The 27,101-nt window shown below is 41.9% G+C and overlaps 1 protein-coding gene across 2 annotated transcripts in view; it reads right to left on the reverse strand.

Annotated features, from left to right (window-relative positions):
- LOC117516693 (RIMS-binding protein 2) overlaps positions 1-27,101 on the reverse strand; it is a 192,111-nt gene that overhangs the window by 78,510 nt on the left and 86,500 nt on the right. The window contains exons 8-13 of one of the 2 annotated variants that reach the window (XM_034177534.1): positions 24,729-24,851; positions 24,524-24,628; positions 18,055-18,105; positions 4,127-4,307; positions 1,768-1,872; positions 1,111-1,316 (exon numbers count right to left, since the gene is read on the reverse strand). In XM_034177534.1, the coding sequence (XP_034033425.1) occupies positions 1,111-1,316; positions 1,768-1,872; positions 4,127-4,307; positions 18,055-18,105; positions 24,524-24,628; positions 24,729-24,851 (771 nt within the window). Of the gene's footprint in view, positions 1-1,110; positions 1,317-1,767; positions 1,873-4,126; positions 4,308-17,034; positions 17,068-18,054; positions 18,106-24,523; positions 24,629-24,728; positions 24,852-27,101 lie in introns of both variants that reach the window. The other variant, XM_034177535.1, reaches the window with a different exon arrangement.

Below are 27,101 nucleotides of genomic sequence, written 5' to 3' on the forward strand. Positions count from 1 at the left end.
TGAGTATGGAGTGAGGGGGCCCATTCTCAGGGCCATCAAATCTCTGTACTCACAAAGTGAGAGCTGTGTTCGGGTTCTTGGCATAAGTCGGGCTCATTTCTGGTGGGGGTTGGCCTCCGTCAGGGCTGCGCCTGGTCACCGATCCTGTTTGTGATATTCATGGAGAGGACGTCGGGGGGAGGAGGGTTTCCAGTTTGGTGTGCTCAGGGTCTCATCACTGGTTTTTGCAGATGATGATGTGGTCCTGTTGGCTTCATCAGGCTGTGACCTCCAGCACTCACTAGATTGGTTCGCAGAGTGTGAAGTGGCTGGGTTGAGGATCAGCACCTCTAAATCTGAGGCCATGTTCTCAGCAGGAAGTAGATGGATTGCCTACTGCAAGTAGGGACTGAGGTCTTGCCCCAAGTCAATCAATCAATCAATTTTATTTATATAGCGCCAATCACAACAAACAGTTGCCCCAAGGCGCTTTATATTGTAAAGCAAGGCCATACAATAATTATGTAAAAAAGTGAAGGAGTTCAAGTACCTCGGGTCCTGTTCACGGGTGAGGGGACAATGGAGAGTGTGACTGGCCGGAGAATCGGCGCGCAGGGATGCTGTTGCATTCACTGTACTTGCTGCCTGCTTGATTATTCTATTATGACAAAAAGGGAGCTGAACCAAAAGGTGCAACTCTCGACCTATTAGTCAATCTTCATTCCTACTCTCATCTATGGTCATGAGAAGAGAAGAGAATAGAGCCTTTATTGTCATTGTACATATATACATACATACAATGAAATTTGTCCTCTGCATTTAACCCATCCTCATTACAGTTAGACACAATCCAACTGCTAGGAGCAGTGGGCAGCCACAGTCCGGCTGCCCACTGAGGGTTGTGTCATGTCCGGCTGAGGGTTGTATCATGACCGAAAGAAGTAGATCGCGGGTACAAGCGACTGAAATGGGTTTCCTCAGGAGGGTGGCTGGTGTCTCCCTTACAGATAAGGTGAGAAGCTCGGCCATCCAAGTGGAGCTCGGAGTAGAGCTCTTTGGGCAAAATTAAAAGTGTTAAATCTGATCTGAGTAGTGAACAATAAATAAAATACCTGTTGTAGGTTTTCCTACCTCGTGTGTTGGGCTTGACTTGTGTGGACTTAGATGAGTATCAGATTTGGTTTTGAGGTGTGTAGTCTCTGACTTGTTGGAGGAAGACGCTGATTTGCTAACACTAATGGTGGGCAGCTCTCGATGCTTGGTGACAGGTGATCGCTCCACCCTGGACAGTCCTGCAGCGTGGGGGGTGGCCCCCATCCGGAGTGCAGCAGCCACATCTAAGAGGAGAGAGGAAGAGGAGAATGGCTCATCCACGAATTTAAGAGACAATCTCTGTCCTCTCATTGGTAATCTGGTTAAATCTGTGAGCAGCTCGTTGGAAGAAGTAGATGACATGCAGAAGGCTCAAGGTTGAATCTAGCTGATTAAAGAGCAGAGAAAAATCCTGTCTCCATCTGTCTGAGTTCAAAGGTCAATGCATTGTGGCAACGTATGTCACACCAGTACTACTAAATACTAAAGGGCTTAACTCGTTCCACAGATATTCCCCCACTGAGAACTGCAGCACTAACCTTCATGCTATTGTATTAAAGATGAGATCTTTTATGGTGATAGACTGAAATGATTTAGACTCAACAGTAACCAGAAGGTGACACAACAAATTAGATCATGCAGGACGTCTGTGACTCACTGTGTCCAACACATATTAGTAACAGACAATGAGAGTACCAAGTGGCTCATTCCCCTCAGGACAAGGGAGAGCATCACCTCCCTCCAGACTCCAGAAGGCTATTTCACCCAGAGACACCATATCCAATGGGTCATCGTTGTAGTCTAGAACACACGAACAGCGCATTGACTTTGCTGTTGGACAAAAGGGGAAGTGCATACAAAGTACACTGACTGAAATCAATGAGGACGTAGACACATACAACAGTAAGCATTTAAACTGTTGTATGTTTATTCCAGCGATGGTTGGGAGTTAACATAAAGCATGGTTTCCTGAAGAAATAGATGCTGATGTGAAAGATGAAGAAAATATTACGTTATTATTATCACTTACTGAGGCATTGCTGGGCTGGTAGCATAGATTTACATTTATGGTACCTGGCTATACCTGCCTGCAGTAGCGGGCGGTTATTGGGATACCCGCCTGCTGTGCATAAACTGATGACGTCATAGCGTGCGTGCGCAGCCCAAGAACTGCCCGCAGACGAAAAGATGAAAAGGTGAGAAGTGTGTGTTGGTCCCAATATGGATATTACAGATGATTTTCTCATGGATAGTCCGACAATGAACAGCAGCCAAAGCAGCCAGCTTGATGAGGACGCACTGGCGAATTTGAAGAGCAGCGCACGCCAGCCAACACGACAAAAGTTAAAGTGAGCCAACTTTTTTTGTACGTGTTTGCTGGGTGTGGTGCGTTTTGAAATGACATTAAATACTGTTAATGTGATTCCACGTGTTGTGTATCTCAGTAAGTGATCGTCTGACTCAGGTGTATCAGTCATTTTGGGCGACTGGGCGTTGACGTCGGGCCTCTGAAAATGCATACCGCCCTCCAAAAGCATGTTATTGTATTAATATGTTGCTCTTCAATGAAAATGATAACTAAAATTTTGCTATAGCGGATTGAAAGTACAATGTAAATATCACCAGTTCGTTGTTACTGCCAGGTGTTCACTCCCACCTGCAACAGCTCCAGTTAAAAGCCAAGACCTAAATTGAACAACAGCACTGAACAGAGTAAAGCCGAAACAAACGGCTGGCTCGTTGGGATCTATTCGTCCGACACTATTATGTCGTTGTTGTTCTTCTTTCAGCTGCTCCTGTATGTACAGACATACAGCCAGATCTGCATTGGTATTTGGCACAGGTTTCACACCGGATGCCCTTCCTGAGGCAATTCCAGTTTTATCTGGAGAAACCCACACCTGGCCTTCCAAAGAGGTCTCCCATTCCAAGTACTAACCAGTCAACTGTGGGACCTTATATGTAGACAGGTGTGTGTCTTTCCAAATCATGTCCAATTAACCGAATTTACCCCAGGTGGACTACAATTAGGCTGTAGAAACATCTCAAGGATGATCAATGGAAACAGGATGCACCTGAGCTCAATTTTGAGCTTCATGGCAAAGACTGTGAATACTTACGTATATATGATTTCTTACTTTTTTATTATTATTATTTGTAATAAATTTGCAAAATCTACCCCCCCCCCCCCTTTTTTTTTCCACACTGTCATTATGGGGTAGAATTTTGAGGAAAAAAAAAGAATTTCACCCATTTTGGAATAAGGCTGTAACATAACAAATTGTGGAAACCGTGAAGCACTGTGAATTATTTCCAGATGCACCGTACACATGACGGCTATGTGCACAATCACGTATTCCACAAAAATATCTCTGTTTCAACGGAAGACTTTTTTTTAAACATTTCTTGATACTCCATAAATGTTTATTTGTACAATGCTACTACCATTTTCATATTTGCTGTATTTTTTTAAATTTTCCCTGAAGGTCTTCTTGGGTTACCAGGCTCCATCTGCCTCATTTGATGGTGTAGTATAGTCTGTTTGCACATTATGGAGGTTGTAGATCATCTGGGCGCCATTTGACTTTTACCCAGTACCTACCCAGTATTCAGATAGAGTATCTGATTGTGTTATACTGCTTTTAGCCTACTATAAATTGAGATAGTATACAGATTCAGATGTACCCCAGGTCTGTGTCACACGACAGCTGGCGCTAACTTACTGCTAGCACTGTGCTTACATGTTGACACACAACAGCTTTTGTAGTTCTGTAAATTAACCAACAAAATCAGTTTCTTTCAACTGGTTGCACCATACTTTTCAAAAAACAAATGTCACAGAAACATGGCAAATTATTCTATGTCATGAAGATGGAACAAATCTGACATGGGTGAAAGAAATGAATTAAATGGGACAGAAGCCATTAACAACTAACAATAATAACAATACTCCTACTAATAATAATATTACTACTACGACTAATATGCTCAAAAAGCAATCTATGGGCCAAAGCACAGCTTGTGTTTTTGGATGTGAGAATGTGCTGGTGTGTACCTTGTTCTGTTGTTAGGCCCATTCCATTGGTCAGAACAGAGAGACTTGGATTGGTAAGGAGGGCAGCGCTGGCCAAGTCCACCTTTGAAGCTTGTATTCTGAACTTCTCCAACTCTTGGGACAGAAAGCCAAACTGTTCACTCTGGCTGCGACATTTCTCCTCCAGCTCTCGGACCTTTGACTATAAATATGCCACAAAAGAAAGTAACGTAAAATAAATAAATAAAAAAAATAAAAATTGCAAAAACAGAAATACAATAAAACCTATGTGTAAATTTTTAGACAGTGCGCACTTTGACCTCAAAGAGCAAAGCCACCTTTCAAGATTTCAACAGGGTATAATTTGTGATGATTAGTTTCAAAATAGTTAGCTGACAAAAAAATAATACAGTGCATCCAGAAATCACTTTTCCACATTTTGTTATGTTACAGCCTTATTCTACAATGGAGTAAATTAAATTTTTTTTCCCCCTCAAAATTCTACTCACAACACCCCATAATGACAGCATAAAAAGAAATAATGACAGCATAAATAGAAATCATTTGTACATAAGTATTCACACCCTTTGCTCAATACTTTGTTGATGCACCTTTGGCAGCAATTACAGCCTCAAGTCTTCTTGAATATGATGCAACAAGCTTGGTGCACCTATCTTTGGGCAGTTTTGTCCATTCCTCTTTGCAGCACCTCTCAAGCTCTGTCAGGTTGGATGGGGAGCGTCAGTGCACAGCCATTTTCAGATCTCTCCAGAGATGTTCAATCAGATTCAGGTCTGGGCTCTGGCTGCGCCACTCAAGGACATTCACAGAGTTGTCCTCAAGCCACTCCTTTGATATCTTGTCTGTGTGCTTAGGGTCATTGTCCTGCTGAAAGATGAACCGTCGCCCCAGTCTGATGTCAAGAGCACTCTGGAGCAGGTTTTCATCCAGGATGTCTCTGTACATTGCTGCATTCATCTTTCCCTCAATCCTGACTAGTCATCCAGTTCCTGCTGCTGAAAAACATCTCCACAGCATGATGCTGCCACCACCATGCTTCACTGTAGGGATGGTGCCTGGTTTCCTCCAAACATGATGCCTGGAATTCACGCCAAAGAGTTCAATCTTTGTCTTATCAGACCAGAGAATTTTGTTTCTCATGGTCTGAGAGTCCTTCAGGTACCTTTTTGCAAACTCCAGGTGGGCTGCCATGTGCCTTTTACTAAGGAGTGACTTCCATCTGGCCACTCTACCATACAGGCCTGATTGGTGGATTGCTGCAGAGATGGTTGTCCTTCTGGAAGTTTTTCCTCTCTTCACAAAGGAAAGCTGGAGCTTTGACAGAGTGACCATCGGGTTCTTGGTTACCTCGTGACTAAGGCCCTTCTCCCCTGATTGCTCAGTTTAGACAGGCGGCCAGCTCTAGGAAGAGTCCTGGTGGATCTGAACTTCTTCCATTTATGGATGATGGAGGCCACTGTGCTCATCGGGACCTTCAGAGCAGCAGAAATGTTTCTGGTCCCTTCCTTGTGCCTTGTGTCAATCCTGTCTTGGAAGTCTACAGACAATTCCTTTGTCTTCATGCTTGGTTTGTGCTCTGACTGTCAACTGTGGGACCCTATATGTAGACAGGTGTGTGTCTTTCCAAATCATGTCCAATCAACTGAATTTACCCCAGGTGGACTCCAATTAAACTGTAGAAACATCTCAAGGATGATCAGTGGAAACGGGATGCACCTGAGCTCAATTTGAGCTTTAATGAAATGGGTGTGAATACTTATGTACATGTGATTTCTTACTTTTTTATTTTTAATAAATCTGCAAAAATCTAAAAGAAAACAAAACAAAAAACATTTTACATGGTTTTTATAGGATATTGTGTGTAGGATTTTGAGGAAAACAAAAGATTTTCATCCATTTTGGATTAAGGCTGTAACATAAAATGTGGAAAAAGTGAAGCGCTGTGAATATTTTCCGGATGGACTGTAAAATATTTCAACAAGAGCAATCAGAGATTTCTGATGTCCGCCTATCCGGCTCTCTTATCTGTGGTGCAAATCTGGTGAGAATCCATTAAGTAGTTTTGACGTAATCCTTCAAAGCGTATATCAAGTGAAATCTTGATCCAGAATCTGGATCACCTTCAAAATTTAGTGGAGTCTTCCATGGCCTAGATCTGTGGTGAAAATTTTGTCAAAATCTGTGCAGTTGTTTTGATGTAATCTTACTTACAGACAGACAGACAAATAAATAAATACAACGTCAATGACTTTATTACGTCTTTGGCGGACATAATAAATGACAATTTAAACATATTTACGACAAGATAATGTAATTCTGTCTTGTTTTAGCATCTAAAATGTGAAATGATGTATTTATGCTTTGAGATAACGTTTAGACAAATTTTAAAGTTTTTAAAATGCTTAAAAATTTTGAAACCACTTTCAAAATTAAAAATCTTATTAAACAACATTAAAACAGCAAAATAAACAAAACTTACCATGTGATAATTAGGAATTATCAATCAATCAATCAATTTTTTTTTTATATAGCGCCAAATCACAACAAACAGTTGCCCCAAGGCGCTTTATATTGTAAGGCAAGGCCATACAATAATGATGTAAAACCCCAACGGTCAAAACGACCCCCTGTGAGCAAGCACTTGGCTACAGTGGGAAGGAAAAACTCCCTTTTAACAGGAAGAAACCTCCAGCAGAACCAGGCTCAGGGAGGGGCAGTCTTCTGCTGGGACTGGTCGGGGCTGAGGGAGAGAACCAGGAAAAAGACATGCTGTGGAGGGGAGCAGAGATCGATCACTAATGATTAAATGCAGAGTGGTGCATACAGAGCAAAAAGAGAAAGAAACAGTGCATCATGGGAACCCCCCAGCAGTCTACGTCTATAGCAGCATAACTAAGGGATGGTTCAGGGTCACCTGATCCAGCCCTAACTATAAGCTTTAGCAAAAAGGAAAGTTTTAAGCCTAATCTTAAAAGTAGAGAGGGTGTCCTGTCTCCCTGATCTGAATTGGGAGCTGGTTCCACAGGAGAGGAGCCTGAAAGCTGAAGGCTCTGCCTCCCATTCTACTCTTACAAACCCTAGGAACTACAAGTAAGCCTGCAGTCTGAGAGCGAAGCGCTCTATTGGGGTGATATGGTACTACGAGGTCCCTAAGATAAGATGGGACCTGATTATTCAAACCTTATAAGTAAGAAGAAGATTTTAAATTCTATTCTAGAATTAACAGGAAGCCATGAAGAGAGGCCAATATGGGTGAGATATGCTCTCTCCTTCTAGTCCCCGTCAGCACTCTAGCTGCAGCATTTTGAATTACTGAAGCTTTTAGGGAACTTTTAGGACAACCTGATAATAATGAATTACAATAGTCCAGCCTAGAGGAAATAAATGCATGAATTAGTTTTTCAGCATCACTCTGAGACAAGACCTTTCTGATTTTAGAGATATTGCGTAAATGCAAAAAAGCAGTCCTACATATTTGTTTAATAGGCGCTTTGAATGACATATCCTGATCAAAAATGACTCCAAGATTTCTCACAGTATTACTAGAGGTCAGGGTAATGCCATCCAGAGTAAGGATCTGGTTAGACACCATGTTCTAAGATTTGTGGGGCCAAGTACAATAACTTCAGTTTTATCTGAGTTTAAAAGCAGGAAATTAGAGGTCATCCATGTCTTTATGTCTGTAAGACAATCCTGCAGTTTAGCTAATTGGTGTGTGTCGTCTGGCTTCATGGATAGATAAAGCTGGGTATCATCTGCGTACAATGAAAATTTAAGCAATACCGTCTAATAATACTGCCTAAGGGAAGCATATATAAAGTGAATAAAATTGGTCCTAGCACAGAACCTTGTGGAACTCCATAATTAACTTTAGTCTGTGAAGAAGATTCCCCATTTACATGAACAAATTGTAATCTATTAGACAAATATGATTCAAACCACCGCAGCGCAGTGCCTTTAATACCTATGGCATGCTCTAATCTCTGTAATAAAATTTTATGGTCAACAGTATCAAAAGCAGCACTGAGGTCTAACAGAACAAGCACAGAGATGAGTCCACTGTCCGAGGCCATAAGAAGATCATTTGTAACCTTCACTAATGCTGTTTCTGTACTATGATGAATTCTAAAACCTGACTGAAACTCTTCAAATAGACCATTCCTCTGCAGATGATCAGTTAGCTGTTTTACAACTACCCTTTCAAGAATTTTGAGAGAAAAGGAAGGTTGGAGATTGGCCTATAATTAGCTAAGATAGCTGGGTCAAGTGATGGCTTTTTAAGTAATGGTTTAATTACTGCCACCTTAAAAGCCTGTGGTACATAGCCAACTACAAAGATAGATTGATCATATTTAAGATCGAAGCATTAAATAATGGTAGGGCTTCCTTGAGCAGCCTGGTAGGAATGGGGTCTAATAAACATGTTGATGGTTTGGATGAAGTAACTAATGAAAATAACTCAGACAGAACAATCGGAGAGAAAGAGTCTAACCAAATACCGGCATCACTGAAAGCAGCCAAAGATACGATACGTCTTTGGGATGTTTGAGTAATTTTTTCTCTAATAGTTAAAATTTTGTTAGCAAAGAAAGTCATGAACTCATTACTAGTGTAAAGTTAATGAATACTCAGCTCAATAGAGCTCTGACTCTTTGTCAGCCTGGCTACAGTGCTGAAAAGAAACCTGGGGTTGTTCTTATTTTCTTCAATTAGTGATGAGTAGAAAGATGTCCTAGCTTTACGGAGGGCTTTTTTATAGAGCAACAGACTCTTTTTCCAGGCTAAGTGAAGATCTTCTAAATTTCCTCTCCAACTTACGGGTTATCTGCTTTTATCTGCTTTAAGCTACGAGTTTGAGAGTTATACCATGGAGTCAGACACTTCTGATTTAAAGCTCTCTTTTTCAGAGGAGCTACAGCATCCAAAGCTGTCTTCAATGAGGATGTAAAACTATTGACGAGATACTCTATCTCCCTTACAGAGTTTAGGTAGCTATTCTGCACTGTGTTGTTATATGGCATTAGAGAAACATAAAGAAGGAATCATATCCTTAAACCTAGTTACAGCGCTTTCTGAAAGACTTCTAGTGTAGTGAAACTTATTCCCTACTGCTGGGTAGTCCATCAGAGTAAATGTAAATGTTATTAAAAAATGATCAGACAGAAGGGAGTTTTCAGGGAATACTGTTAAGTCTTCTATTCCATACCATAAGTCAGACAAGATCTAAGATATGATTAAAGTGGTGGGTGGACTCATTTACTTTTTGAGCAAAGCCAATAGAGTCTAATAATAGATTAAATGCAGTGTTGAGGCTGTCATTCTCAGCATCTGTGTGGATGTTAAAATCGCCCACTATAATTATCTTATCTGAAGCTAAGCACTAAGTCAGACAAAACGTCTGAAAATTCACAGAGAAACTCACAGTAACGACCAGTGGGACGATAGATAATAACAAATAAAACTGGTTTTTGGACTTCCAATTTGGATGGACAAGACTAAGAGACAAGCTTTCAAATGAATTAAAGCTCTGTCTGGGTTTTTGATTAATTAATAAGCTGGAATGGAAGATTGCTGCTAATCCACCGCCCCGGCCCGTGCTACGAGCATTCTGACAGTTAGTGTGACTCGGGGGTGTTGACTCATTTAAACTAACATATTCATCCTGCTGTAACCAGGTTTCTGTTAGGCAGAATAAATCAATATGTTGATCAATTATTATATCATTTACCAACAGGGACTTAGAAGAGAGAGACCTAATGTTAATAGACCACATTTAACTGTTTTAGTCTGTGGTGCAGTTGAAGGTGCTATATTATTTTTCTTTTTGAATTTTTATGCTTAATAGATTTTTGCTGGTTATTGGTAGTCTGGGGAGCAGGCACCGTCTCTACGGGGATGGGGTAATGAGGGGATGGCAGGGGGAGTGAAGCTGCAGAGAGGTGTGGTAAGACTACAACTCTGCTTCCTGGTCCCAACCCTGGATAGTCACGGTTTGGAGGAGTTAAGAAAATTAGCCAGATTTCTAGAAATGAGAGCTGCTCCATCCAAAGTGGGATGGATGCCGTCTCTCCTAACAAGACCAGGTTTTCCCCAGAGCTTTGCCAAGTATCTATGAAGCCCACCTCATTTTTTGGACACCACCAGACAGCCAGCAATTCAAGGAGAACATGCGGCTAAACATGTCACTCCCGGTCTGATTGGGAGGGGCCCAGAGAAAACTACAGAGTCCGACATTGTTTTGCAAAGTTACACACCGATTTAATGTTAATTTTAGTGACCTCCGATTGGCGTAACCGGGTGTCATTACTTGCCGACGTGAATTACAATCTTACCAAATTTACGCTTAGCCTTAACCAGCAGTTTCAAATTTCCTTCAATGTCGCCTGCTCTGGCCCCCGGAAGACAATTGACTATGGTTGCTGGTGTCGCTAACTTCACATTTCTCAAAACAGAGTCGCCAATAACCAGAGTTTGATCCTCGGCGGGTGTGTCGTCGAGTGGGGAAAAACGGTTAGAAATGTGAACGGGTTGACGGTGTACACGGGGCTTCTGTTTAGGGCTACGCTTCCTCCTCACAGTCACCCAGTCAGCCTGCTTTCCCGGCTGCTCGGGATCTGCCAGGGGGGAACTAACGGCGGCTAAGCTACCTTGGTCCGCACCGACTACAGGGGCCTGGCTAGCTGTAGAATATGGTTTGATACTTCAAAACCAGGTATCGACGAAACTGCTATTGAGCTACTTTCAATGAAAAATAAACCGGTTTATCACAGATATCAACCATTCATATAAATATTTTATCACCTTTAAATAAACTGGCTAACTGTGAAAATGGATTTAACTGGATTTACAAATACCACTAAAAATCTTTTCATTTTGGGCAAGAAATATAAAACTGTGTTAGGGTACATTTTATCATCAAAATTAATACATATTTAATGCCAGAATTTAAATGACTAACAACAATCAAAGTAATGATTAATTACCGCCCTAGTGTCAAGAAGTGCATTTAAGGTCCACAAGTCTAATTTACCCTCTATGTGCTTTAGTGTGTACAAAACACAGATGAGCTATGCTTTGCTTATCACACCAAGAAGCTAGCATGCAAATAACATACAACAAGCATTGTTCTTGAGGTGGATTTGTTCTTTAAGTAAATGCCAAGGATTTGAATCCAACATGTGAATGTATCTGACACCAAATATATTTGTCCATGTCATGCAGAATCATTTTATAGATGTGCAACCCAATTTCTTGCAATTGATATACTGTAAGCCCAGACCTATTGTCCAAAACAACAACAAAAAACATGTATTTAAATTTTTTTGAAAATTTAAGTTCATGCACTCAAAATAAGTTATTCAAATGTAAATATTTGAAGTTAATGTTACATGTATATTTTGACTGCAACTAAATTAAATCACTTACCTTAAAAATCTAAACCAATTTTGTTGAAGTGAAATGATCATGGTTAACCTGAATTATGTCACCTTAAAAGAGCATAATGATGAAACATTCAAAAAGGTATCTTGTTTTCCTTTAAGGTCAAAATGTCAGAAAGAATGACCCTTAATCTAGGAGTTCATTAGATGTCAGTCCCTTTCTTTTTTGGGTTACTGAGGTAGACTCAGGTAGTATACATACTGGAATCAAACAACAAAAGGAAAGCACGATGGGTTCAAGCAAGTTCTGAAAGTGGGATGACGGATCAATCTCGGGGCAGTCCTGTATGTCAAACCCCATGAAACCCTGCCATGCTCAAGTCCCAAATCCAGGTGTGTGAATATTGCATTTTTGTACTTGTTAAGTTCTATAAACTGGAATACCAAAAATATGACTTAAATTAATCAATATATGTTTTATATTTATGACTTATCTTATTTTGAGTCCATAAACTTAAAATTTTAACGTAACTGGTTACATGAATAGTAAAAACAAATGTGGGTGAGTTTAAAGTGTGCAACAGATAAAACTACAAAACAAACAGGAAGTAGATTCACCCAATTTGTGTAGGACACAACAAATATCAACTACTGAAACATTAGATTATGCTTCTGCAAGACAGACAATATAAACGGTCACTGATACATCTGTAAAAGCTGCAAGCACAAATTACTAATATTAAAGGAGCAGTGGAAAGACAAAGAGGAAGGAAAGAAAAGTCTGTAAGTCTAAAGGTTAGGGTTCACAGTAGCTTTTCTTCTAAGATGGAAATGACAGATAAGTCAGACAGGAGCAGTTATACGTTGCCCTCCTGTCTTACACTTTAGTACAGTCGCTAGGGAGTTGGACTTTTTGCAGAGAACAGTACATCAGTTTGTATCAGTCCTGTGAGTTTCTATATGCATCCGATTTCAATTCCGGTTGTGGTTGGAATTTCCTGGTAGGCTGATCTGACAAAGCCTCTGCACGAAACTGAACGCTATTTCCTGTTAAAGCTTTCAACTATGCACAGCTACATCTGCAGTTATCTTTTATCTCGATGCACAAACTGAATCGGAGAGGTAATGAGCACTACAACATTAAGATTAATCACTCAACAAATATAAAATGAATTATGCCTCATGCAGGGACTTGAAAAGGAAACCCTACCTCAATATATGAAGGTTAAATGAACACATTCTTCTAAAAGTGCGCTCAGTGATGTTGGAAAAAATAAATGCACAACAATACACTCTTTTTTTCCAACATCATGTGCCTGTCCTGATACAAATACACACACACACACACACACACACGCATGCACGCACGCAGACATAATAAAAACATCAGCAGTTAAATAGGCCTCTGGTGCCACACAAAGCATTTATGAAAAACTGCTGCAGTAATTAGAGCCAGAACAATGATCCACTTCCTCACATTTTACCGTATGAAGCACAAATTCTGTACAAACATAAATCAGTCAGCACTGAAACTGACTGATAATAACTGTGCTACATATTACTGGAACGCAGTGCCAATAAAAAGTCTTCACTCTCTTTCAATTTTCCTCTTCATCAATGTTTTTTAAAAAACTACAGTAAGCCGCAGTATATCTCGTATTTTTCTTTCATATCATTTATATCAGTTTTCACTCTTTAAATGTGGTCCACCTGCTTTTTGGTCAAAAGCCAAAAAATTTCTTTCATAACTTAAAAAAAACAAAACACGACACCAAAATACTAACATGAGCCTAATGCACTTCTAAGTTTAAAAGAGCGTTTTCACTTTCACAACGCTTTAATATGACGCATGACAATGACCTCTAGGCTGATCTAAGATTTGGTGAGGACTGCTGATGTCTGGCACATCATTGGCCGAGAGGCCCCATGACACATCGTAATTTTTTTAATGTGTTCAAAAATTATCTGCCATGTTGACATGTGACATAGTGATGATGTACTTGGTGCATCTTCTCGATTTCGTTTTGTGACAACATCTTGGAGAGTCACGAGTATTAGATTACATGACAGCAGACGTTCTTTCTCTGCAGCTACAGCAGCATCCGTCTGTCTTAATAACTATAACTATATCTGACATCGGTGTGTGTCTGTGTGAATGTGAGGCATCATTGTAAAATACTTTGAGCTTCTGATATAGATGGAAAAAGCGATATATAAATGTAGTCCATTTGCCATATATATATATATATATATATACGAGGGCTGTCAATAAAGTAACGGTCCTTTTTATTTTTTTCAAAAACTATATGGATTTCATTCATATGTTTTTACGTCAGACATGCTTGAACCCTCGTGCGCATGCGTGAGTTTTTCCACGCCTGTCGGTGACGTCATTCGCCTGTGAGCACTCCTTGTGGGAGGAGTCGTCCAGCCCCTCGTCGGAATTCCTTTGTCTGAGAAGTTGCTGAGAGACTGGCGCGTTGTTGGATCAAAATTTTTCTAAACCTGTGAGACACATCGAAGTGGACACGGTTCGAAAAATTAAGCTGGTTTTCAGTGAAAATTTTAACGGCTGATGAGAGATTTTGAGGTGATTCTGTCGCTTTAAGGACTTCCCACGGTGCAAGACGTCGCTCAGCGCTCTCAGGCGGCGTCATCAGCCTGTTCAAGCTGAAAACCTCCACATTTCAGGCTCTATTGATCCAGGACGTCATGAGAGAACAGAGAAGTTTCAGAAGAAGTCGGTTTCAGCATTTTATCCGGATATTCCACTGTTAAGGGAGATTTTTTTAATGAAAGACGTGCGGACGGGTCCGCGCGTCGCTCCGCCACATGAAAAACACCTCTGTTGAAAGCCTTAAGGACAAGTTGGAACATGTCCTGCTGTTAAACAATTTCTCATATACTCACTCCACTGAAAGCCATCAAAAACCGCCTGGATTTTACAAATGGTTATCAACACAGAGGTGTTTTTCCTGTGCCGCCGCACCGCGTCGGCTGCGTCCCATTAAAAAAATCTCCTTTAACAGTGGAATATCCGGATAAAATGCTGAAACCGACTTCTTCTGAAACTTCTCTGTTCTCTCACGACGTCCTGGATCAATAGAGCCTGAAATGTGGAGGTTTTCAGCTTGAACAGGCTGACGACGGCGGCTGAGAGCGCTGCGCGACGCCTCGCACCGTGGGAAGTCCTTAAAGTGACAGTATCACCTCAAAATCTCTCATCAGCCGTTAAAATTTTCACTGAAAACCAGCTTAATTTTTCGAACCGTGTCCACTTCGATGTGTCTCACAGGTTTAGAAAAAACTTTGATCAAACAACGCGTCAGTCTCTCAGCAACTTCTCAGACAAAGGAATTCCGACGAGGGGCTGGACGACTCCTCCCACAAGGAGTGCTCACAGGCGAATGACGTCACCGACAGGCATGGAAAAACTCACGCATGCGCACGAGGGTTCAAGCATATCTGACGTAAAAACATATGAATGAAATCCATATAGTTTTTGAAAAAAATAAAAAGGACCGTTGCTTTATTGACAGACCTCGTATATATATATATACCAGTAGATTCAGTAGATTCTCGCAAATCCAACAACACCAAGCATTCATGATATGCACACTCTTAAGGCTATGAAATTGGGCTATTAGTAAAAAAAAAAAAAAAAAGTAGAAAAGGGGGTGTTCACAATAATAGTAGTGTGGCATTCAGTCAGTGAGTTCGTCAATTTTGTGGAACAAACAGGTGTGAATCAGGTGTCCCCTATTTAAGGATGAAGCCAGCACCTGTTGAACATGCTTTTCTCTTTGAAAGCCTGAGGAAAATGGGATGTTCAAGACATTGTTCAGAAGAACAGCGTAGTTTGAGTAAAGAGTTGATTGGAGAGGGGAAAACGTATACGCAGGTGCAAAAAATTATAGGCTGTTCATCTACAATGACCTCCAATGCTTTAAAACGGACAAAGAAACTAGAGATGCATGGAAGAAAACAGAAAACAACCATCAAAATGGATAGAAGAATAACCAGAATGGCAAAGGCTCACCCATTGATCAGCTCCAGGATGATCAAAGACAGTCTGGAGTTACCTGTAAGTGCTGTGACAGTTAGAAGACGCCTGTGTGAAGCTAATTTATTTGCAAGAATCCCCCGCAAAGTCCCTCTGTTAAATAAAAGACGTGCAGAAGAGGTTACAATTTGCCAAAGAACACATCAACTGGCCTAAAGAGAAATGGAGGAATATTTTGTGGACTGATGACAGTAAAATTGTTCTTTTTGGGTCCAAGGGCCACAAACAGTTTGTGAGACGACCCCCAAACTCTGAATTCAAGCCACAGTTCACAGTGAAGACAGTGAAGCATGGTGGTGTAAGCATCATGATATGGGCATGTTTCTCCTACTATGGTGTTGGGCCTATATATCGCATACCAGGTATCATGGATCAGTTTGGATATGCCAAAATACTTGAAGAGGTCATGTTGCCTTATGCTGAAGAGGACATGCCCTTGAAATGGGTGTTTCAACAAGACAATGACCCCAAGCACACTAGTAAACGAGCAAAATCTTGGTTCCAAACCAACAAAATTAATGCCTCGCAGATGTGAAGAAATCATGAAAAACTGTGGTTATACAACTAAATACTAGTTGAGTGATTCACAGGATTGCTAAAAAAGCAGTTTGAACATAATAGTTTTGAGTTTGTAGCATCAACAGCAGATGCTACTATCATTGTGAACACCCCCTTTTCTACTTTTCTTTACTAATAGCCCAATTTCATAGCCTTAAGAGTGTGCATATCATGAATGCTTGGTCTTGTTGGATTTGTGAGAATCTACTGAATCTACTGGTACCTTGTTTCCCATGTAACAATAAGAAATATACTCAAAACCTGGATTAATCTTTTCAGTCACACAGCACTACTATTATTCTGAAGACTACTGTATATGCATGCATGTATGTATGTATGTGTGTGTGTGTGTGTGTGTGTGTGTATGCGTGTGAGTGTATGTGTGTGCGTAGTCAAAGGATCACAAAGTCTGGTCTGGTGAGTCAGTCTCTAAGGGGTTCCAGTACCTGCATGCAGTCCAGTGTACTCTGGTTAGCAAAAAATCAACAGAGACAAAACATTAAAAATGTAGAAACACTGCACTCTGAGTAAAGGTGAATAAGAGCGTCCTGTCAGGAGCTGATATCATAAGAATGTCTCTTTGCCCTCCACAGACAACACGGGACATCAAAATGGACTACACACACACACACACACACACACACACACACACACACACACACACACACACACACACACACACACACACACACACACACACACACACACACACACACACACACACACTCTGCTATAATTGCAGTACAGTGACATCAGGATGTCAGGTTGTAGTTCAGGTTGTGTGGAAGGGCAGAGACTTTCTCCTGTGATGCTTTAGGTTAACGGGAGAGAGATGGAGTGAGAAAACCAAAGAACTGCAGAAGGAGAAAGGAAGCAGCATTTTCAAATCAGGAGAAACTATACTATACCAGCTCCCTCTGCAACACAAGCTGAATCAACTCCTAAAATAAAATATACATTTCATTTAGGAACAAAATGCATATACATACATATATATTTGTATTACAGATATGCACATGCACATCTTCAGGCCCAACATGAACGATACTCACAAGGCTCTTCAAAGTGAGCATCTATGAACAACCTGAGATGAACAACAGAGGCTACAGTGAATGAAGCAGCATCAACTCCTCAGTTTGTTCTTGCAGGATAAACAGCAGTTCATATGGATATGGATCAAACACCTCAGCTAAACACGTCTAACCAGAATCTGAACCTTACCTTTAAACCATCACCTAAACAGCATTTTTCTCCAAGAAAAAGACTCAAACTCATGTTTTCTGACTGTAACATTGGGGTCTTGGCTGCTACACCAGAGAACTGCCGGGTCAATAGTGAAGATTAATGGAAAGATTAATGATAGGCAGGGGTGGAGGTGGATACTGTACTTAGTTTCAGTGCAGGTTCAAACCTCACCCCGCCACATTTCTTCATGTAATGTGGAGTTGTGTGAGGACCAGAATCTGGCATAAAAATTGTGCCAATTCAGCATGCAGGTCCTCCTCAGATCTGCTGTGGTGACCCCGAGTGAAGACAAAGGAGCAGCCGAAGGGGCTTACTTACTTATTAATGGAGAAATTAATGGTATCTGTAAGTATTGCAATTTGTGCGTGTACTTGTAAGGATCTTTAGGATGGAACTAACGATACGCATGTGCATACCTATAACCACCATAGAAAATACATAAGTACAGACAGCAACACATTAAACCATCATTTGTAAAAAGTTGCCGTGTCATAGAGGGATTAAATCATGCATGAGAGATGTAGAAAGAAGTTTGTACAACACTGTAACGTTCACTCTTCTGTGTAGCTATAGTTAAAGGAACCATTATATTTTTATTGAATAAGTCAGTAAAGGTTGACAAACACAGCATTATAGAGCATTTCCAATCAAATAATTTTATTTTCTGCTTATGTTGGACTCACCTCAAGCATTTGGACCACTCCTTCATGTTCCCTCTTGGCGAATAACTGAGCCTGAAGAATAAAAAAAAATTAAATTGTGGTGGGTAAAGTGTTTTACTTACTCATATATTTGTCAATAAAATTCCAGACTGAAGAACAGAAAGCTGACAAACACTGGTGCTTATCAGGCTGCTGATGGGTTAAAAAAAAACTACCAATAGGTGGCGCATGACTTCCACTGGGATTAACCCATCTCCTGGATCCGTGTCATTGTTACAGCTTGTTAACTGATTCAGGTAGGTGATCCTCATGTTCACGTCCTGGCGGGATGCAGCAGACTTAAGGGACCCTTCACACATAATACGACTGAAGCCGACTAGCGCACGAAAGAGGAACTGCATGCCATTCGTGAAAACTCGGAGCCGCCTCGTACACCTGTTGCCAAAACCATTTGCGCACACAAGCGGCTGAAAGACAGCGAATGCCATGCATGTGCTCATTCGATCCCCCTCTCAGCAGGTGTCGGCCAAATTCCAGTTGTCACACACACACAAACATCTAACACCGTTCGCTGGACACTTAGAAAAAGCGGGGCTATTCGCGCTCTTGGTACGATAGCAGACAGCAGGCGACCACATTCGACCTGTCTGTGAAAAGTGTCAAAGTGCAACACGAGTGTGGTGTCACCAAACAACACACATGGGTGTAACTGTGCCGGCTGAACACTGACCGCTGTCCACCGGAGAACATGCAGTGCACATGTGTGGGCGGATGCTCATGCCCACATGAGGACCGACCAGCGTCTGAGCACGTGGCACGGTGTGAAGCTGCCAGGCTGGCTGATGTCACTTCCACCACGTAAATTATAGTTTACATGACAGAGGGAAAGAGTGGAAATTAAATAAAACAAATAAGGGTGAAGGCGCAAACTCGTTGTGTGAACACTTTGCTCATATGCTTGGCTGTAGACATACAGCGCGTTTCATCTGACCGCCGACTGACAGCTGGACGTGACCGTGCACGCAAGGTGTCAAATTAAAAACACAGACATCAGACAGAAGAAGGACAAACATAATAATACATACATAAAATTAAAAACACAGAAAAAAGCAACAGAGAGTGAGCCTTTTTGTTCTGGGAGCTGCCGAGGTCCGCTGACAGAGATGGGCGTGTCCCCTGCAACGTGCAGCTGTTCAGATATCTGTGCTTGCAAGTCACAGCTGGGGAACACCTGTAGTGACTTGTAGGATACAACCTCACATAACTGTACTGTGAAGCGCGGATGTTGGCATGCTGTTCTCACATGGAAATAAATTAAAATACAGCTTGCTTCAACTGACCGGCATATCAGTGCACCGCTACACTGGTGAATATCATGCCATGCAGGAAATCACCCCACGGGATGGTCCCGCGAGGCGCATGTCACTGTGGGATTTCTCCACATTGTAATAATTAAAACACAGATCACATCTGTAGCCGATCACTGCTGATGCATTCACGACGCGAGAGCCGGCTCTTTATGAGACGAGCGCATCAGGTAATTCATGTAAGACATAAAAGGTCTATTAGAAAAGTATCCGACCTTATTATTTTTTTTTTAAAACATATGGATTTGAATCACGTGTGATTGCGTCAGACAAGCTTGAACCTTCGTGCGCATGCATGAGTTTTTTCATGCCTGTCGGTTGCGTCATTCGCCTGTGAGCAGGCTTTGTGTGAGCACTGGTCCACCCCTCTCGTCGTTTTTTTATTGCAAATAAATGTCTGAATGATTTGGAGCTTTGCTGCATCAATTTTTTTCCAGAAACTGTGAGAGACCTCCAGGTGGACACCCTTCGAAAAATTAATATGGCTTTCAGGGACGATTTTATGGAGATTAAACAGATTAAGGAGTGTTACTGCCACTTTAAGGACTGCCCACAACTGCTGAGAGTGCGGCGCGCTCCCAGCCCCCATCGACAGGCTCACACCCAGCTGAAACAACCAGATCATTTCCAACGTGAAGGCTTTGTTGATCCGGGACCTCGTCTGACTTTCACAAAAAGGCAGAAGATGTGGACATCAGCACTTTTTCGGTACATTCCACCATTACAGGAGTTTTTTTCATGGAAAGAAAAGTGGAGGGACGCGCCACGGAGCCGTTCATTACGCGGGACAAAACCACCTCGGTGTTGGTCTCACAGGACGGCTTTCAGGTGGATTTGAGACGGATTGTGCATGTCCGTGCATGCAGGACATGCAGAACATGTCCCGTGAGGCTTCATCATGGTGTTGCTTTGCGCCGAGCAATATTTTATTGTGGACAGTCTAAGGCACACCTGTGCACTAATCATGGTATCTAATCAGCATCTTGATATGGCACACCTGTGAGGATGGATTATCTCAGCAAAGGAGAAGTGCTCACTATCACAGATTTAGACTGGTTTGTGAGCAATATTTGAGGGAAATGGTGATATTGTGCATGTGGAAAAAGTTTTAGATCTTTGAGTTCATCTCATACAAAATGGGAGCAAAACCAAAAGTGTTGCGTTTATATTTTTGTTGAGTGTAGTTTTTCTTTGCACTTTTTTATTCCCTTTTTCATCCATGGTTTATTTACTCTTTTCTTACTAATTTCTATTAATTAATTAATTAATTAATTTACAATTGCTACATTAACATCACTTACATAAACTTCTCCCAATTTTGATTTTTAAGGTCATATTTTAATGCCTCTAAGGCTTTTACTGACTTATCTCTTTTAAAGTTTATAACAGTTTTTTTTGTTGTACCTATTTTTATATTTAAATATTGAAAAAATTGGTAAATGATCGCTAATATCTTGTTGTGAAAGTGTAGGAACACGGACCCACAACAGGGGGCGCAATGAACGGACAATGGAGGAAGGTGAATAACAAGGTTTACTATTGTGAAACGAGCACAATGAATACAACAATCACAATTTGGGGTCGAATCTGCTGGTGTCGTGTGGGCAGGCTCGAAGGTAGGAGACGTCCGTCTCAGTCGAACCGAAACCACCCAGATCTCCTCTGCCACCGAACCCTGGAAATACTGGAACCGCCAAGTCCCGAATTCCCAGGTGGCCACTGCCTCCGCTCGTCGGATCCGGTACTGCTGGCGGGAGAGAGCACAACACAGGCGTGGATGCGACAGCACCCAGCAACGGAGAGGGGAGAAGCCGCCTCCACCTCCAGTTACAGTATGACAGGCAGGTGAGTACTTATCTAAGCAATTCAGCTGTCCTGAAAAGGTTTAACAAATCTGTTAGCTATTTAGTCAGAAAATAAATGCAGAGAACGTTACCTTCGTCTAAAGGCGATATCTCGGCACTGAGGTGGAGACGCCGTCCTCCTGATATACCTCTGTGCTGAGTGGAACAGCTGTGTCCGGTGATGGGTGACAGCTGTCACCCAGGCTGCTCCCATAAGGCGGCAGCGCCCTCTGGTGCCTGGAGCCCACACTCCAGGCAGGGCGCCCTCTGATGGTGGTGGGCCAGCAGTACCTCCTCTTCAGCGGCCCACACAACATATCTGTCATGAAGATCCCATTCTTGATAATTTCATCTGTTCTGTTTGTAAATATATTGTCGATTACCATTGCACTTTGCAATGTAATTCTGGTTGGTTTTGTTATCAAGGGGAATAACCCCAAACTATACACTGAGTTCACAAAATCACTTAATCTTTGGCAACTGGAGCTTTCTATGTTAATGTTAAAGTCCCCACACATAAAAAGCGTTTTGTTTTTAATTTGATGGAATAATTCTATTATTTTATCTGTAAATTTCACAACACAAGAATCTGGTGCTCTGTTTACACAACTAATTAGAATATTCTTAGATGTTTCATGTACAAGTTCCACTGTTACAATTTCTATGACATCATTCATAATTGTCATTTCTTCAACAATTGTACACATCAGATCTGTTTTTATATACAGAGCAATACCACCGCCTTTTTTATATCTTCTGTTTACAAAATACAGCTCATATCCCTCCATTTGAACTTCATCCATGAGATCATCTTTAAGCCAAGATTCAGTGATTGCAACAATACTAAATCTATTTTTAAACTGATTTAAATAATCTTTTATTTGTGACATTTTACAATACAAGCTTTGGCTGTTTATATGTATGAGTGACAGGGTATCTTCTGCAATTTTTTCACTATTCAGCTGTTCTACCATATAATACTCACAACCAATCGTTTTTAAGTCAAATATACTTTCATCAATATTAGTGTCTATGTCATATATTTTATCATCTGTTTCCATGTTTGATCTGATTTTTTGTTGGTCCAATTACCAACAGACGTCATATTTGATTGTCTATTCAGGTCTGTATTTCGTAAGGTCCTCCGTGTTTTTGATTTGTATACTGTTTGTTCCTTCTTTTACTCTAATCCACACCCTACAATTCCAGACCCATGTAGCAACAATGTGTTTCTGTTTTCTTAGTAGTCTTGCTTCCCTAGCAATATCTGCATTTTTTCATTAGATGCTCATTTATATAGACACTCGTTCCTTTCAAATTCTTTGCCTGTCTTAATAACTCATTTTTATATTTTCTGCTTGTAAATCGCATAACAATGTTAGTTTATTTTTTCTATCTTTAGTTGGAATAGTATAACAGTCTGATATCGTGTCTTGATGGATGACAACACCTTTTTGATATAAAAAGTTTGTAACTTGTTGTTCCAATGATTGTTGTTCTTCAGGTGGTGCATCCTCCCCACTAGCTCCACCAGAATCCACCACCCTTGCATATGTCCGATGTTTTGTTTCTAGTCCAGATATTATAACATCATCTTTTCTAGTGAATTGTTCAAGTTCATCTACACGTTGCTCAAGTTTCTTAATTATCTTGTCCTTCTCTTTAACCAGATTTTGGAGTTCTTTAATCTCCACCATCAGCTTGTCTAAATTAGACATGTCTTTTGATATATGGTTTAATGAGGTCTTTATCTCCTCTATATCTTCCTCGAGTTTATCTGTTTTCCTGGGTGGTGCCATGCCAAATATCGTGGCTCAGTATGGCCACTATTGATTACAAAAACAATTCTCACCCGTATCCTCCACCACCTCGTTCACAGCCGCCCCCAGCCACGGTTGTAGCTACCGCTAGCCACGGATGTAGCCGTAGGCAACCTCAGATGTAATCGCCTCCGGCCTCAGATGTCGCTGCCGCCGCCAGCCCCGAATATAGCCGACGCTAGCCGCGGATATAACCGCCGCTAGCCTCGGATGTAGCCGATGCCGCGGGCCTGGATATATCGCCCCCACCGATGCCGCGGGCCTGGATGAACCGCCTCCACTGATGCCGCGGGCCTGGATGAACCGCCTCCACTGATGCCGCGGGCCTAGATAAACCACCTCCGCCGATGCAGCGGGCCTGGATGAACCGCCTCTGCCGATGCCGCAGGCCTGGATGAACCACCACTGCCGATACCGCGGGCCTGAATGTAGCCGCTGCTAGCCACGGATGTAGCCGCCGTTAGCCTTGGATGTAGCCGACACCGCGGGCCTGGATGTATCACCCCGACCAATGCCGCGGGTCTGGATGAACTGCCTCCACCAACGCCGCGGGCCTGGATGAACTGCCTCCACCGACGCCGTGGGCCTGGATAAACCACCTCCGCCGATGCCATGGGTCCAGATGAACCACCTCTGCTGATGCCGCGGGCCTGGATGAACCACCTCTGAGCTGTCTATTGCTGTTGGAGTGACGCTGCCACAAGTGACGCTGATGCTGACAAGTGCTTTTCAAGTGATTTTTTGCTCCACTGCTGTGTGTGCGACTTTCCACATGCCCGCACTGTGTTCGTGCGCAACGAACACGCGCGTGCACGATACCGCTGCAACGGTATCGTGCACGCCTGACCCGACCATGCGCCCCTCTCGACAGCAGGTGGAATGTTTCGCGGTTCCCCATTTCGTTTTTGGTTCGTGGATTTTGTTCCGGTTTATGCGTCATTCGTGTTATGTGTAAAGGGGTCCTAAACTGGGTGTTCCATGTTTTTCCAATGAGAGGATGACTGACAACTCCACTGCCACGGGCTGTGAGAGCCGCAGCCACACACCACGATGGTAAGTACTGTTGAAAACTAAAGATTTCTCTGCCTGCTGCAGAGACGAGGACACACCACAATGAGCATGCTGTCTCTATCTTATTGATGTGGACCAGATTCAAGAATCTTGGTTTGGAAAGTATCCTTTAATGTAATGAGGTAAACAGAGAAGTGTTTCTCCAAACTTCCTGTGAGACATCTCAGAAGATGCTAATTCATACCCAAAGGTCCTGCTGGACAAAGTTTCACATTTCTCACAGTTATGATAGACGCAACCTCTGGGTTATTGATGTTTGATATGTAGCAAGAAACTACTTCTCTCAGGAGAGAGACAACATGAGGACCACAGAGGACAGGAGAGCAGGATTAACTGTTGCTCAGCATGTTGCTATGAATAAATGTGTAGAAGACGTTGCAATTCTTACCCGCTGTAATCGTTTGATTTCATCCTGTTTGAACTTAAGGATAGCCAGTGCCTGCTCATGTTCCAATTCCAGCTGCTGCCTTCGCTCAGCGACCTCTCGCATATGCTGTTCATATCAGAGGATTAAGCTGTAAGTTACTTTGTTTTCACTGAAAATAAAATAAATAAAAAGAAGTATTTATGTGAGTGAGTGGGCCCATAACTACCTTTAGGACCTGCTCTAGGTTCTCCAGTTTGGAACGGAGTCTCTGGTTCTCCTCGAGAACTGAATTGTGATGAGCGGTCACTTCAGAGAGATCTTCCCTCAGCTCCTCATTCTCAGCCTGAGTCTGAGAAATAATACATGTATTTATGTTACAGCAGAACAGCTGGCAGGTTATCCTGAAACTGTTCATTAGTGATGCACCAGAGCTCTCTTGTTAACGGCCTCAGTTTGCAGCAACTACTTTGTATGTATGTTCTCAAGAATGCCTCATCAGGGTGGGTGTGATAGTGCACCACAATACGGATTGCACAATACCAACAACACCATGAGAAATCCGTTTTTTCTCCTATAATAGTAGAGCCGGGCCAAAAATCTATATTTTTAACAAGAGCAATCAGAGATTTCTGACGTCTGCCAATCCAGATTCAGATCACCTCCAAAATTCAGTGGAGTCTTCCATGGCCTAATATCAGTGGTGAAAATTTGGTGAGAATCCGTGAAGTGGAATTGATGTAATCCTTCAAAGACTATATAAAGTGAAACTTGATCCAGAATCCAGATCCGGATCCAGATCACCTCCAAAATTTAATGGAGTCTTCCATAGTCTAATATCTATCTATGTTGAAAATTTTGTCAAAATCCGTGAAGTAGTTTTGACGTAATCCTTCAAAGCGTGTATATAAAGTCCTTCGATGCGTATGTCCAGTCCCGCCCACACCTGCAATACTCTGAGAATTTATGCCCGCACAATAATAGAGATGCACTGATTTTGTGTTTTCTCCCTTCCCGCAGAAGAAAACACATAATTTAGGGTATTAATAAGAGATTTGTGGGGCTGTTTGTTTTGTTTCCCTGGCCTGTATGTCTTTTGATGCACTGGTCAGAAATAGCATTCCTATTTCGTTATTTTAATTTGGTTTAAAGACGGTTTCATATGTGTGCCATATATGGGCATGCAATGTTGCTACAGTAACTCTCGCTGCGGCTGTGTCTGTCTCTGTATGTGTACCTGCTGCTGTCCGCTCTTAAGTGCCAAACTAACATCCCTCACGATTCGGGAACACGTCGACTTGGAGACGTGGATGGTGTCACCAATAACCTGCTGAAAGGTCCCACAGGCGCCAATTTTGAGGTAAGACACTTAAGTTTTGTAGCCTAAAATAAGATTAGCCTCCTCTGTAACAGTCTAAAAACTTTAGACGACTAAGCGCTTTGTGCAGTGACTAAGGTCAAACGATTAATCAACTGAGTTTAATCAACCGTGCGACTACTCTTAAGGGCCTGTCACAGTGGCGTATTCGTAGAGCTGCTCATTACAGGGTATCGTCTACGCTGTAATGAGCAGCTCTCCGCCCACTTCACGTGGAGTGTTTTCTCAATACGCAACAGTATGTTGAGGGCTACGTGTATAGGACGGAAGAAATTAAACCTGTTTAATTTTCTTCAGCGTACAGCACAGCATGGAGCCTTCACGCGAGTACACGCATCGCCGTGCTACTGACAGCTATTGTGAGCCCACCCACGCTTCAACACGGTACTGTGCACCACTTCACACCTCCCTGTTGTTCTTCTGGAGCTATAAATACTGCAAGATCGTTGCTTCACTTTATCATACTGGACTAATTATATGAGGACTGTTTCACTGTGTCGCATCATTTCATAAAAGCGCTCTCTCACGCGCACTCTCACGCGCTCTCTCTCTCTCTCTCTCTCTTTGTGTCACAGAGAGAAAGAGAGCGGTTTTATTCTGAGGAGTCTGAGTCTCCTTAAAATAAAACCGCTCTCTTTGGTGATACAAAATGCAAAGTTTGCACTGTGCATAATTTGTGCAATCACAGCCACGTAAGCCTATAACTTCTTCTGGGTTGTCTGGGAGTCTTGGTGGCTTTCCTCACTCTTCTCCTTCCTGCACAGTCACTCAGTTTTTGAGAACTGTCTACTCCATGCAGATTTACCACAGAGTGCCATATTGTTTGTATTTCTTTGTAATTGATGTAAATAAAGTCTGAAACATATTCAGTGGCAGTTTTACCATCAGAGAGCCTCGTCTACAAACTACCACAAAAGACTCCAAGCTGTCACTGATGTTAAAGGGGCAATACACAGTATTAAGAACAGGGGTATATAAACTTTGGATCAGGTTCATCTGGGTAGTTCTCTTGTCATTTTGATTTAAAAACAGGAAACAGTTGTTTGACAATAAATGGCTTCACCCAACCACTAACCACGAGTGAAAAAAAGACTTTGTGTTGTCTTTCATATTGTCTTAAAAATGGCCAAAAAAGCAAAAATGCTGCCACAGTATGTAAACGTTTGAGCACAACTGTACATGCTTCATGACCAACAAGGCTCAGACGCACTGAGATGTCAGCAC

This window comes from Thalassophryne amazonica, chromosome 9 (assembly GCF_902500255.1).
Source record: "Thalassophryne amazonica chromosome 9, fThaAma1.1, whole genome shotgun sequence".
In the NCBI taxonomy this organism is placed as follows: Eukaryota; Metazoa; Chordata; class Actinopteri; order Batrachoidiformes; family Batrachoididae; genus Thalassophryne; species Thalassophryne amazonica.